The sequence below is a fragment of the Sceloporus undulatus genome, chromosome 9 (assembly GCF_019175285.1).
Source record: "Sceloporus undulatus isolate JIND9_A2432 ecotype Alabama chromosome 9, SceUnd_v1.1, whole genome shotgun sequence".
NCBI lineage: Eukaryota > Metazoa > Chordata > Lepidosauria > Squamata > Phrynosomatidae > Sceloporus > Sceloporus undulatus.
This window is the reverse complement of record NC_056530.1, coordinates 20,641,137-20,655,126: the sequence shown is the minus strand read 5'-3', so window position 1 is coordinate 20,655,126 and position 13,990 is coordinate 20,641,137. Positions and strand designations below refer to the sequence as shown.

The 13,990-nt window shown below is 48.1% G+C and overlaps 1 protein-coding gene across 3 annotated transcripts; it reads right to left on the bottom strand.

Annotated features, from left to right (window-relative positions):
• Window positions 1-5,800: 5,800 nt before the first annotated feature.
• SERTAD1 (SERTA domain containing 1) lies at window positions 5,801-11,846 on the bottom strand. Of its 3 annotated transcripts, none has more exons than XM_042441018.1 (2): window positions 11,734-11,846; window positions 5,801-7,690 (listed from the first exon to the last, which is right to left on the bottom strand). In XM_042441018.1, the coding sequence occupies exon 2, from the start codon at window positions 7,684-7,686 to the stop codon at window positions 6,976-6,978; it is 711 nt and encodes a 236-aa protein (XP_042296952.1). In that variant the 5' UTR covers window positions 7,687-7,690; window positions 11,734-11,846; the 3' UTR covers window positions 5,801-6,975. The 3 variants fall into 3 exon arrangements, with proteins under 3 accessions (XP_042296952.1, XP_042296954.1, XP_042296953.1); XM_042441020.1 differs by lacking the exon at window positions 11,734-11,846 and adding an exon at window positions 11,553-11,724; XM_042441019.1 differs by lacking the exon at window positions 11,734-11,846 and adding an exon at window positions 11,406-11,544.
• Between the last annotated feature and the right edge of the window lie 2,144 nt (window positions 11,847-13,990).

Below are 13,990 nucleotides of genomic sequence, written 5' to 3'. Positions count from 1 at the left end.
GTGCCATCAGATAAAATCCTACAGTGAGTCCTGTCTCTAGGACTGACTGGGCACCATACATTACCTGGCCCACTAGTGCCACCAGGTAGGAATTCCATAGTTGTTGGTTGCAACTTAACAAGGAAAGAACAGGAGTTGGATGACCCCTCTTTGCCCCCTGTCTCTCCCCCTCCATCTCCTCATCTCTGCCCCCCACTCCACCCCCACATGTCTCCTTACCATAACTGCCTCCTGAGGGCCAGGAGATCCCAAACACCCTGGTAAAACACTCACACATCCTTCCTCTGTTCTGGTGTGCCCCAAACTCCATCCCCCTGGGAGCAGCCAAAAGCGGTGGGATGCCAGTGTCCTGCAAGGCTGCCAATCCCAGGGTCAGACACCCCCAACACACATACACACACTGAGCCTGAAAAAGAAGCCCGCCAGCAGGATTAGTGTAAACCCACCATCAGCACTTTGGGCAGCCTTTCCATTGTTGTGCTGGAGTGGTGGACAAATGGGGCACATGGGCAGACAAAAGCCCAGGTCGGCATTTGCCTGGACAGGCGGCTTTCCTCAGGGGAGGGCAGGCAGCCAGCTGGGCCTTGGGTGCCGGGCTGTTTTGTGCATTCCCCCAAAAAAGGGAGCCAGTAAGGCCTGGCTTTAGGCTGCCTGACCCCAAAGAATCAGGCTAAGCTGTGGGGCAACAAGGGGCTCCTGAGTTGGGGAGGCATAGATAAGTCAGAGAGCCAGCATGGTGCAGTGGTTTGAGCATTCAACTACAATTGTGGAGACCAAGATTCAAGTCCCCACATGGCCATGGAAACCCCCGGGTGATCTTGGGCAAGTCACACTTTCTCAACCTCATAGGATGGCAAAGGCAAAATCTCCTCGGAATAAGTCTTGCCAAGAAAACCCCATGAGAGGGTCAGTGCAAGCCAGAATTGACTTGAAGGCACACCACAAGCAGGGATGAGGTAGAAAGACATGAGACTTTGGGAAGGGGTGATGACTCTGGAGGGAGCCAGTGTTGTGCAGTGGTTTAAATGTTGGACTCTTGGAGACCAGGATTTGAATCCTTTTTGCTCAGCACTGGAAATCCATTGGCTGACCGTAGGCATGTCGCACTCTCTCAGCTTCAGAGAAAGGCAATGTCAGACTCCCTCTAAATAAATATGACCAAGAAAACTGTTAGATTTGCCTGAGGATTGCCAAAAATTGAAGGCGCATAACAATAATGACAACAACAAGTTTCTGCAGGTGCTCTGCCCACTGAACTTGATGAGCCCTTTGGACACACAAGGTTCCTGAATCACAGGAAAACAGGAAATTGTCTTATAAAGAGTTGGACCTCAAGTCTTCCTATTTTGCCAATCTTGTGTTTTCTGTCTGAAAGTGAGCATGAAAGTTCTTCCAGCAAGGTCTTAATCTGCACTGCAGAATTAATGCAGTTTGACGCTGCTTTAACTGCCATAGCTCAGTGCTGTGAAATTCTGGGATTTGTAATTTTGTGAGATATGTAGCCTCTGTCAGAGAGCTCTGGTGCCACAACAAACTACAAATCCTAGGATGCCATTAGACGGAACCATGACGGTTGAAATATTGTCAAACTGCATTATTTATACAGTGGCAGGAGGCAGATGTCCAAAAGCAAAGGTATGGCTAAGAAAACCCTGTGATGGGGTTGATGTAAGCTGGAGTCATTTGGAATATGCATAACATAACCTTGCTTGGATTGCAGATGTTCAATGTCTGGGTTGATCTCCAGGTCTGATGTGGGAGGGCAGATGTTTGTAGTTTAGGAAGGAGTATTTAGAATACCCTGCAAGAGAGATCTAGTGCATCCCCAAACTACAAATCGAGAGCCACTTAAAGTGGTATCAAAGTGCTGCAATGGTACAGCATGAAAGACACCAGTCACGGTTTCAGAGTCATATCCTAAGCTTTATGGCCAAGTGGTTACTTGAAACTGGATTTTCAGACTCTGAATGCAACACTCCAACCACTATTCCATAATGTCCCCAAGGAAGGGGCCTCAGATGAACATTTTGCCCCAGGACTCTCGCTGTTTCTTTGTTCTTTAAAGGGCCTGAAGTGCAGCCTTTTAACCCAAGCTCATAAACAAAGAAGTGACACCACACACCAACTCCTTGGACCAAGGGTGAAAAGGGAGCCAGTTCCAAAGATAGAACTGGGAGCCGTCAAAGCTATATTTGAGCCCTGTTTGGAAGAACGCTCCAAGAACACTCCCAGCTCCCTTCCCTGTGGCAGCAGGTCAAAGACCAGGAGGATCCAAGAGAAACACCGGATATCCTCATCAAAATGGGGGCTTCCTTGGAAGGACAACAAACAGCAAGATCATGCCTTTGGCGTGTAGCTACTATGGGGTCAGGGGTTGAAGGCATTTCTCTTCCCCATAAGAATACTGTGCTCCTATAATTCCCCAGCCCTAACATTACAAGGACTTGCAGCTTCACTTGATCTTTTGCAAATACAGAGGCAGAAAAGTGACCAAGGGACAGCAAACTCAGCAAAGAGTCTTGAAGGCACACAACAAAACAACAAGAAGCAACATCACTGCTTGCTACCCTTTAAATGTTCTTCTAATGTATGATGGATGGAAGGGATACTAACTCAAGTTCAGTTTGAGGTAGAGCAGAATGGAAGAGGGCAACCAATTGTTGGTATAAATTAAATTGTTAACCACCCTTGAATCGATCTCGACTCTTGGCAACGCAGTGGATGAGACATCGCCAAGACTCCTGGTCATCCATTGGTCTTGCAAATTCAGGCTCGGGACCTCCCTGATTGAGTCTATCCATCTGGTGGATGGATAGGTCTTCCTCTCTTTCTTCCTCTCTTTCTTCCACTCTCTACCTTCTCTAGCATTATTGTCTTTTTAAAATGCCTTCTCATGATGTGGCCAAAGTACAACAGCCACAATTGAATCATCTTGCCTTCTAGGGGTATTTCAGGCTTGATCTGTTCAAGGACCCATTGGCTTGTCTTTTTTGCTGTCCACGGAAACCTTAGCACTCTTCTCCAGCACCACATCTCAAATGAATTGATTTTCCTCTTGTCCGCTTTCCCCACTGTCCACCTCTCGCAAACGGTGCATGGTAGTATGGAAAGCAATGGCTTGCATGATTCTAACTTCAGTGCTCAGTGTATATCTTTACTCTTAAGGATCTACCCTGCCTCTTTCATGGCAGCCCTTCCCATTGCTAGTCTTCTACTTATCTCTTGACTGCCGTCTCCATTCTGAACTATGTTTGATCCCAGGTATGAGAACTCTTCATAAATATTTCAATTTCCTCATCCTCTGGTTGAATTTTTGTAGGTCCTCCCTGGCCATTATCTTTGCTTTCTTTATGTTCAGCAGCAAGCCTGCCTGATAGTGCCCTCTGCTGTCTGTCTGAAACCCAGCCACAGAAGCATTGAATCCAGTGCCCCCATCTGTTTGCTAACTACATCCTCAGCCTAGGATTTCCACTACCTATCATCCATTCATCTCTCACAACAAGGCATGGAAAGACTCCACCCTGGAATGCAGTATTTGTGCTAAGACTCTGAGAAGATGCACTGTCAGAGGCTTTTGCAGAGAGTATGGTTACCTCCTCCTTCCCTTGTTCACTTCTTCCTTTCTTGGAGGAGAGCAGGACACCAAAGAGAGTATCTGATGGAATCTGAGAAACTAGGCAGATGCTCTTCTCCTTGACTTAGCCTTGAAGTCCACTATCAACTCCCTTAATTTTCTCTTTTAAGCAAATAAAAAGTCTTACCCAGTCCGAGAGATTGGGAAAGTTCCTTTGCTTGAACTACAGTGCTCAGGACATTCATGCTGGCTGGGGGATTCTGGGAGCTGTAGTCCTACCTCTGCCACTTCCGCAAGCAGTTCTTGCAAAAGGCCATGGTGTGAGATATAAGGTCTTCATACAATTTATCAGCCGTCTATCTGATCACATATTACATGTACTGTAGTTTTAAAGTTTTGGGCCTCCAGCAGCAACTCTATGAAAAGCAGTTTTAGCTTTTCTTTGATATGTGGGTTCAGAGTCCTTGGAAGGTACAGTATCTGCCATCCTTTTAGACCTCTGAAAATGGCTTTATACTGATTTGGGGTGATTCTAGCCCCATCAAACTTGAGGGGGAGTTTCAGGGAGTCTAGAGGGCACGACATAGCCCTGCAGGGAGCACAGTCCATGTTCTAGCCCAGTGGTTCCAAACCTTGGTCCTCCAGATGTGTTGGACTTCAGCTCCCAGAATTCCTGACTGCTGGCCAAGCCAGCTAGGGCTTCTGGGAGTTGAAATCCAAAACACCCAGAGGACCAAAGTTTGGGAATCACTGGACTCAAAAGTGTGCACAATCTTTGGTGACATTTGGGTTGGGCCTAGTTTGATTGTGGATTTTATTTAATATTTTTAAAATTGGCGCTTTGTAACTTTTAAGAATCCTTTCCCATATGGACCCACCCAAGGCCCCCTTGAAAGCCAATGTGGCGTAGTGGTTTGAGCATTGGTCTACAACTCTGAAGACTAGGATTCGGTTCCAACTTGGCTATGAAACTCACTGTATAACTTTAGGCATGTCGCATGCTCTCAGCCTCAGGGGAAGGCAATGGCAAACCTCCTCTGAACAAATTATGCCAAGAAAGCCCCAGTATAGGGTCGCTTTAGGGTTGCCATAAGTCGGAAATGAAGGCACACAACATGCATCTGCCAAGGAGTGCTGGAAAAGGGTAGGAGAAGACACAACCAGCATGCCTTTGTGCTCCAGCTGGTAATTAAGATGTACCACACCAGGCTTCTACTCCCTAGGAATGTAGGGCAATGGGGCATGATCCACCAGGTGCATGCCACACAGCATGAGTCATTCCACTGGAGCTGCACTCACTTCCTCCTTCCAAGCCCAAACTCCAAAACACCTGCCCCAAAGAAGGTTGCGTGCCTTGCAAAGGGTGTGTGCATCTCCTTGTTGTTTTCTCCTGAAACTTCCGTTTCTATGGGGTGGGTTCTCCCACACCAAAGATGTTGCAGGACAGGGAATGTGAAGCAGGGATGCAGCTATGGGAGAGGGCATTGTCCTCTGGAATTAAGATTTCTGCCCCCACTAAATGAAATTTTCCTTCCGCCGTCAACTTTCTGGCATTGCAGAGAATGAGACATTCAAGATAGCTTATACCTAGAACTCTAGAAGTTATCAGATCCTTTTCTTTCACAGACTTTTAAAATCTGGATCAGGCTGGATCTAACACTTACAAGGGCCCAGATGTTTTCTCTATTTGCTTTTACAGATGTAGACAGCAAAATTTCCATAACCAGGGAGCTCTTGATATCTGCTGAGGTTTGGTTCCAGGACACCACCACCTCCTCCATGGATGCCCCCATGGATACAGTGGCATAGTAAAACGCATCTCATTCGAGGCACAGGGGACCACGGCTGCTGCCACACTGCAGAATTAATGCCGTTTGACACCGCTTTAACTATCATGGCTTCATCCTATGGAATCCTAGGATTTGTAGTTTGTTGTGGCACCAGACCTGACAGGCAAGGCTAAATATTTCACAAAACTACAAATCCCAGAATCCCACAGCATTGAGCTATGGCAGTTAAGGCAATGTCGAATTATATTAATTCTGCAGTGTAGATGTAGATGCAGGATTTCGGCCAGGAGGCAGAGACAGCCTCCAGTAAATGGGAAATGGCACAGCAGGGTAGTAAAGGGGAAGGAGGCATCTCCCAGTGGGAATTGGGCTTTGGTTGCTTCTTGTAAGGAGTTACTCTGTTAAATGCAACATTACACAAGAGAAGAAATTCCAATTAAACATTTGGAAGAATTTATTTCCTGGACTATCTCCAAGGGTGGTGGACTTTGGAGGCTTTCAAGCAGAAAATCAATGAGCAGCTCTCCGGAGTCTTTTAGCTGTGCATTCCTATATGATAGTGGGTGGGAATAGATGTTCCTTGTGATCCCTTCCAGCTCAGACCAGGATAATTTGAGATTCTGTCATCTAAAATTTGACTATTTCACCATACGTATTCAAGAGCTGAAGCTGGGAAGAAGGGATGCCTCCAAAATGTTTAAGAGGGGATGGTCTCTGAGAGATTTGGGGAGCAAGATGAATGCCAGGGTCTGTCTCAGCCAAAGGCTCTCATGGCTTTTGATCCCTCTAATAAACAGATTCAAAATGTACACACTGGATCATTTCAAAAGCAATCAGACACTTCATGGCTTTTCAAAAAATTTTAAATATCAAGACAATAAATTATGAGATCATTCACACAACCGTTCATTACTTGAAGGCAGCCTTCTTCATGCCAGCAGCCACCAGTTCAGATACATTGGCACACATGCATACAAAAATGCCTGGCTTGGTTTTCCCTGTCCATTCGGTTCAGAAGGATTACATGGGATTGGTCTGGGAGGATTTGAGGAGGAAACCGGTTTGCTACATTCCAGGGAAGACCATGAGTGAAAGGGTCTGGGTGGGATGCTCCCCTAAGACAGGCACTTCCAGCATTGCTTTGGAAATGCTCCTTCTTTTCTGCACTGGCCCAAATCTGGTCCATGGGAGAAGAAAGGCCTCCACGGGCCAGAAAGCCATTGTGGGCCCCACTGTAGTCTGTATACATTTTTCTCTTGAAAGGCATTGCCGAATATGGTCATATGAAATCACCCATTCTTATACAGTATTACCCAGCTTTGGAGAAGTTCCCACAGATGCTTACTGAAGTGGCAGGGCTCCCCATCAGTTTCAAACCAGGCACATTTCAACTTTTGGGGGGGTGTTTTGGATAATTTCACACAATAGCCTCAAGAGAAGATGCATTAAAAACCTACTCACTACCCACGGTGACAGCTTCACTTGGGACTTTCACCGTTGCACTGCTTTATCCCCATCTGTCCACCATTCCACCCACTTTCATCCAATAACAGAAGTCCATGCACTTGTCCCATCCCATAAAGAAACCCTCGCACCCTCCCTTCCCCTCCATCACAGCTCCTGAGCCTCCACCAGCATGTCCATGAGATAATCGAGGTCGGCTAAGTCCAGCTTCTCCTGCCCCGTGGTGGTGAAGGCCTCTTTGAGGTTTGGAAGGCTGGTGGGTGGCCAGAGGTCAGAGTCATACATGGAAGTGTCAATGTCTTCAAAGAGGCCCTCCAAGCCATCCTCCAGGAGGTAGCCACCGGAGCCCAACATCTCCAGAGAGCTGGGGGACCCAGGGGGAGAAGTCCGTTCAGGCTCAGGGCTGAGCGAGCTGCCAGGCTGCGCAAGGGAGGGCTGGAGCGAGTCCCCCAGGCCCTCCATGCCATTCAAGTCCTCCAAAAAGGTGGAGAAGACAGAGACGTCCATGTTGGAGAGCAGGAGTTCATCCACATGCGGGGCGAGAGACGTTGGGGGCTTCCTGCAAGGCTCCATGGGGATGGAAACAGGGGCACTCCCAGCAAAGTCATCCGCAGGAAGGTCTCCTCCACCAAGGGCTGGTGGGAGAACGGGAGCAGCGGACGGCTGCATCTCACCTTGGAGGCGCCGGAGAGTGTTTGCCACCAGCACCAGGTGACGGAGGTTGGGCTCCACATGCTGAAGACTCTGGTGCAGCTTGGAGACGGAGAGGCTGAAGAGGGAGCTGGAGGGGATGGTGGCCACGAAGGGGTCCAGTGCCTCGTCTTCACTCCGCTTCCGCTTCGTGCCCTTGGACAACATATTTCTAGAGAAGGAAGAGACAACAGAGTCAGGTTGTCTGCACACTGTGCAAAAGCTCACATGGAAAGGCAGCTGAAGTGGCCATCCTCTGGAACAGGGCCAAGTCAAGATGTTATGTTGCCTGAGACACAACAGAAAACAACTCCCTTTCTTTCTGATAAGGGTACTTCCCCCCATAAAAAAATCTGTGCATCCAAATGAAATTTCCCTTCAGTCCAAAAACATCTAGCATTGAAGAGAAATAGTGAAAATCATTCACACCTAGAAAAATTCCTCTATTTGCTGTGGTCACATCCCTTTGGTAACTTTGCCTGCCTCTTTTCTTTGGATGTCTTAACTCTGTTTCTAAATGCTTTGCTGAAGCTCTAAGCATTTGTTGCTGTATACCTTCAATTCATTTCTGACTTATGGTGACCCTATCATGGTTTTGCTTTTTGGGTTTTTTTGGGCAAGATTTGTTCAGAGAAGGTTTGCCACTGCCCTCCTCTGAGTCTGAGAGAATGTGATTTCCTATGGTTGCCATGGCTGAGCAGGGACTGAATCCTAGTCTCCTAGAGCTCTAGGCCAAAACTCAAACCACTATGCCATGCTGGCTCTCAATCTAAGCAACTACAGTGTTAGACATTTGGTGGCAGAAATAAAATCATCATGGGGATGCAGAATTTTTATAGGGTGTCTGCAATGTCCTCATTTTGTTCCCTCTCTAGTTATCCCATTGCAAGATTCAGCACTGGCCTATTTATTTCAGAAGCAGTAAATCTAAAGGCCTCTCCCTGAGCAGAACAGCTAAATAAACCAGTTGCTTTCCTTTCACTTGATAGTCAGGTACTCTCAGCAAATGCTTCATCTTAACTAAAGGCAGGGCCAGCCTTATTTAGAAGGATAATAATGTAATGAAGGATGTGCGTGTCGACATCTATGTCCCATGGTCAGCCTGCCCATCTGGAATGGATGCAAAGGGCACCAATGCTGACAGCTTTAAAAAGGGTTTTCTGGATGAGAAGGCCTCCGATAGCTACTAGTCCTCATAGCTTTAGATCTGTGCCAGAGGTAGGATGCTCTCCAGAGCTGGAAAACGTAAGTGGGTGGCTGGCATTGATGCCTTTCTTGCAGGCTCCCTGTGGACATTGATTTATGATGTTTATATCCTGCGCAACATCTCATAAGCTCAAGGTAGCATCCATGGTTCTCCTCCTTCTCCCTCCCTCACTGTTTCTTCACAACAGCCCTGTGAGGTAGATAAAATTGAGCAGAAGCAACTGACCTAAGATTTTTCTAATGGGTTTCAATGGAAGTCTGATTGGCAACTGTAGGAAGCAAAACGCTAAGTCCTGTTTAGGCCCCAAAACCCCTATTCTTTCTTTCAGTTACCGGTAGTCTCAAAGGTGCTACAAGACCTTTCTCCATACTGATTCCAAAAAGCAAGTTTTCCATGCCCCGGCAGCTCTTCTGCATAAGGTTAATAAGGGCTCTTCTGTCCAACCAGCCTTAGTGGACTTAGGAGTTAAAGGAAGATAAGAGAGAGAGTCACTTCCCGACACCAAAACTCTTATTTCTCCCAGGACAACTATGCTGCGACTGTTACCCCCACCCCAATCCCTGCAGCTCCAGTGGAACCGGTTTGGGAAGCAGCAGGAAAGCAGTTACCCAGTGTGATCTTCTCCTGCATTGCCAAAATAGCTGGAGGGGAAAGGAGACAACTGAGTCGAACCTCCTGGCAGATGAGTGGCACCATCACCTGGCATCCAGTGGCACTGCCTGGGCACACACTGTCCACTTTCTTGGGGTGAGGGACAAGACAGTACTGAGGTCCCAGAAGTTGTATATGCTCACTAGCTAGAGCCAGTGACCCCCTTCTCTAAGATACTCAGGAAGTATCTGCACTACATAATAAAGTAGGCCTTTCATATCCACTGATTTTTTTATCCACGGATTGAAGCATCCATGGTTTGAAAATACTGAATATATATATAGGAAGCCATTTTACTATGCCACTGTAATTAATGGGACTTGAGCATCCACAGATGTTGGTATCTAGAGAGTCCTAGAACCAAACCCCAGAAGATACCAAGGGCCCACTGCAATAGTTGTAGTGTGCCTTTGTTTCCGACTTATGGCGACCCTTATGGCGACCCTAAGGAGAACCGATCATGGAGTTTTCTCGGCCGCATTTGTCCAGAGGGGTTTGCCATCGCCATCCTCGGAGGCTGAGAGAGTGTGACTCATCCAAGGTCACTCAATGGGGTTCTGTGGCCAAACTGAACCTGGGTCTCCAGAGTCACAGTCCAAGGCTCAATCCACCGTGCGACACTGGTTCTCCAATAGTATTAATGAAGGCATTTCTGCCCCCAAACAACATTGTGCTCCTATTAAATTTCCTTTTTCTAACACTATAAGGACTTGCAACTCATTCTTTTAGAAATACAGATTTGGCATCCGAAGAAAAGAGATCAGCAAAGTGTCCGAGGGAAGGAAAACACAGCAATGAGAATGGTTTTAGGTGCGCATGTGAATGAGTTGCAATGTTTTACTCTCTGCTAGAAATTTGGGGACTGAAGGATAATTTCTTTGAAAGAGGGGCAAGAATCTTATTTGAGAGAGAGGGCAATGCTCTCATTCTGGTCCCTCTGCAGCTACACTGTGTGTTGCATGCCTTCAAGTCATTTCGGACTTATGGAGACCCTATGGCCATATCATGGGGGTTTCTTGGCAAGGTTTGTTCAGAGGAGGTTTGCCATGGCCTTCCCCTGAGGCTGAGAGAGTGTGACCTGTCCAATGTCAGCCAGTGGGATTCATGGCTGAGCCGGGAAATGGACCCTGGCTAAGCAACTGGACCAAAACAGAATCTCCATCTCCCTGATAAGTGCATCCACACTGTAGCAATAATGCAGTCTAACCCCACTTTAACTGCCATGGCCCCATCCTACAGAATCCAGGGGTTTGTGGTTGTGTAGTTTGGTGAGCAGAGAGACAGCGTGGTCTGAGCACTGGAATAGGACTCTGGAGACCAGGGTTCGAATCCCGGCTCGGCCATGGCAACCCACTGGGTGACCTTGGGCAAGTCACACTCTCTCAGCCTCATGGCAAACCCTATTGTAGTGTCGCCTTAAGCCAGAAACGACCTGAAGAAGCAACAAGGCATCAGCCCTCTTTGGGATTTGTAGTTTTACAAGAGCTCCTACATTTTTATGGTGTCTTGTAGTCTTCCTCTTTTTACAATTTAGGTCACTCTCGGACGGGGTTAGAGAGGAGAGATGCCCACCCAAGGCCCCGGGGATCAAGGATCGAAAATGATCTAGAGAGATCTAAAGGGATCAAGAGGGATCTTTCTTCCTGGCGTGCAAGAACTGGATTGGAGAGGAGAGATGCCCACCAATGCCCACCCAAGGCCCTGGGGGTCAAGGATCGAAGGGGATCAAGAGGGATTGAAAGGGATCTAGATGGTTCTTTCCTCCTAGCTTACAACTGGAGTGGAGAGGAGAAAGGCCCACGGATGCACACCCAACACCCCGGGATCAAGGACTTAAAGGGATTGAGAGGGATCAAAAGGGATCGTGGGGGATCTAAAGGGACCGAGAGGTATCTTTCCTCCTGGAATACAAGAACCGGAGTGGAGATGCCCACCCAACATCCAGGGAATCAAGGATCTAATGGATCGAGAGGGATCTCTCTTCCTGGCGTGGGAGAACTGGAGTGGAGTGATGCCCACCGATTCCTACCCAACGTTCCAGGAGTCAAGGATCGTAAGTGATCGAGAGGGATCTAAAGGGATCCTGTCGTGCGAGAGGAGTCCAACTGGCTCCCTTTCCGGCCTGGCCACCCGCCCCCTCCTTGGCAGCCAGGCACGGAAACGGAGGGTGACTCACGCGGCCGAGCTTCCCTTCCCAGCCCCGCCTGAGTCACTCCGGAGCGGCCAGCGGGAGAGCGGCAGCCCCGGGTCCCTCTCTCTGTCCCTGGATCCCCGGAATCCCCCATCAGCGCCGGGCTCCCAAGACCCCCATTCGACCAGAGGGTCCCCCACCACTTCGAACCCCCTCATTTGCATACCCAGCTCTCAGAGGCCAATCAGCGCGGTCGGTGGGTCGAGGCGCAGCCAATCCAGCGCTAGCATCCCCTCCCGCGCTCTCTCTCTCCCTCCGCTCGCTCCGGAATGAAGCCTGGCTGCTTCTGCGGGGAGGACTTGGGTCACGTTCTCTTCGCGTGGGCGGAGGCAGGCGCGCCCTGGCCAATGGGGAGGCTCGCACGGAGGGCCTCATTTGCATATTTATCGTGGGCGGCGGGGACGACTCAGCTTCCTCTCAGCGGGGAACAAAACAGGGCGACGGAGGCCACTCCCCTCGGCGCTGATTGGCTAAGACGCAGAGGAGCCTCTCCGCAGCCAGACCGGTTCGAAGGCGGCGTGGGCGGGCCTCAAATGACTCTCGTCCCGCTGGAGAGTTACTTACTGCTCTCTTTCAGGGAGCATCTCCACACTGTAAAACTAATGCAGTTTCACACCACTTTCAATTGTTAATCATTCAATTGTTAATGAATTAAAGCTTACGTAAATCCCATTAATTATTATTAACCATATAATTATTATTAATTAATTAAAGCTTATGCAGACCCCATTAACTGAATAGGCCTACTCTTAATTCTGCCAAGGTAGGATCAATGTTGAACTTCAAAAGTAATAATAAAGTAAAGGAGTGCCGCTATATTCGACCGTCTTGATGCCTAATTCGAACTCGGGACAAGAGGCTTCCCTTAGAAACGAATACGGAGGGAGAATGGTTCAGGGTCCGTCCCGGCTGCATAGTATCACCCTATTTATTCACACCATGCAGAAACTAATCATAGGAAAAGAGCAAGGAACATTAACAACCTAAGATACCCTATATATTCACCTATAGGTTGGCCTCATGTATAAGTCGAGGGCAGGTTTTAGGGCCAAGATTATGGGTTTTCCATTTTTTAATAAGGGTCCCCATTATGCTGCGTCATTATATTTAATGGGACTTGAGCATCCATGGATTGTGTGATCCATGAGGATCCTGGAACCAAACCCCAGAGGATAACAAGGGTCCACTCTATCTATCTATCTATCTAAGAGTTAAAGTACAATACTGATATTGACCGGGTGGATGAGTTGACTCAGGTTTCTGGATCACTTATTTGGCTAACATTTCCAGACTTATAGATAGCACAATACAACAAGATTTGGAGCAATTACTGATGGAGGTCTAGGTCGGAGGAAAAGTGTTACAGTTGAACATTAAAGAACCCCCCCCTCCAAAACAATGACCATGGAAGTAGAAAGTGAGGAAGACCGTACGCTTGATGCAGGGACCCATCCCAAAAGATGGAGGGACCCATCCCAAAAGCCTGCAGGACCTGAGCAGTAGCAACAGCAAGTACACTTCTATGCCACTTATCAGTGCGCTTATGCACTCCCAAAGCGGTTTACAGTGTGCAACCTAATTCCCCCCCAACAAGCTCTGGGTACTCATTTTAACAACCTCAAAAGGCTGCGTGGAGGATAGGAGGCCTTGGAGATGCCTCATGCAGAAGAGTTGCCATGCCAAACCCTCTCTCCAATGTGCCAAGAAAACCCCACGATAGGTTTGCCTAAGTCAAAATCAACTTGAAGGAAGGCACAGGACAACAACACGTACTGACTGTAAGCAGGGATCTTGCATTCCTTCCCATTGTGCCCATCTCAGCGCAGACCCAAATAGTCCCTTAGACAAGGTTCATATGAACACACTCCCTTGGTGGAGTCTCCTTCCTTGGAGGTCTTTAAACAGAGGCTGGATGGCCATCTGTGAGGGGTGCTTTAATTGTGAGTTCCTGCATGGCAGGAGGCTGGATTGGATGGCCCTTGGGGTCTCTTCCAACTCTATGATTCTATGAGACAACCCTCCTAAACATCCAAAACCAAGCCCCTGCCTCTCCAAAGCTCCCAAGAGCTCAAAGCGACGCCGGTTGCTATTTTCAGTCCTCAGCGCCTGCCTTAGCAGAAGACAAGCAGCCTTTATTTAGCTCCTGCCCCAACGCAGCTCAGTAAATACGTTCATGCAGATTAAGTTCATTTTTTTAAAACTACCAAGTTTGGCCAAACAAACCCGAGAACGTTCTTGTGGGTGATGTGGCAAACCTGACTCATCCGTTCCTCTTAGGACAACGTTGTGCCCAAACCTGAAATAGCAACAGAGGGTGCCTATATTCTACACTGTAGAAAGAGTGCAGTCTTTGACACTACTTTTAAGGGCTGTGGCTCCATCCTATGCAACGCGGAGTCTTGTAATTCTGCAGCCTTTAGCCT

Coding starts and splice junctions, on each gene's coding strand:
- SERTAD1 (XM_042441018.1), bottom strand. CDS start 7,686: ATGTTGTCCAAGGGCACGAAGCGGAAGCGGAGTGAAGACGAGGCACTG.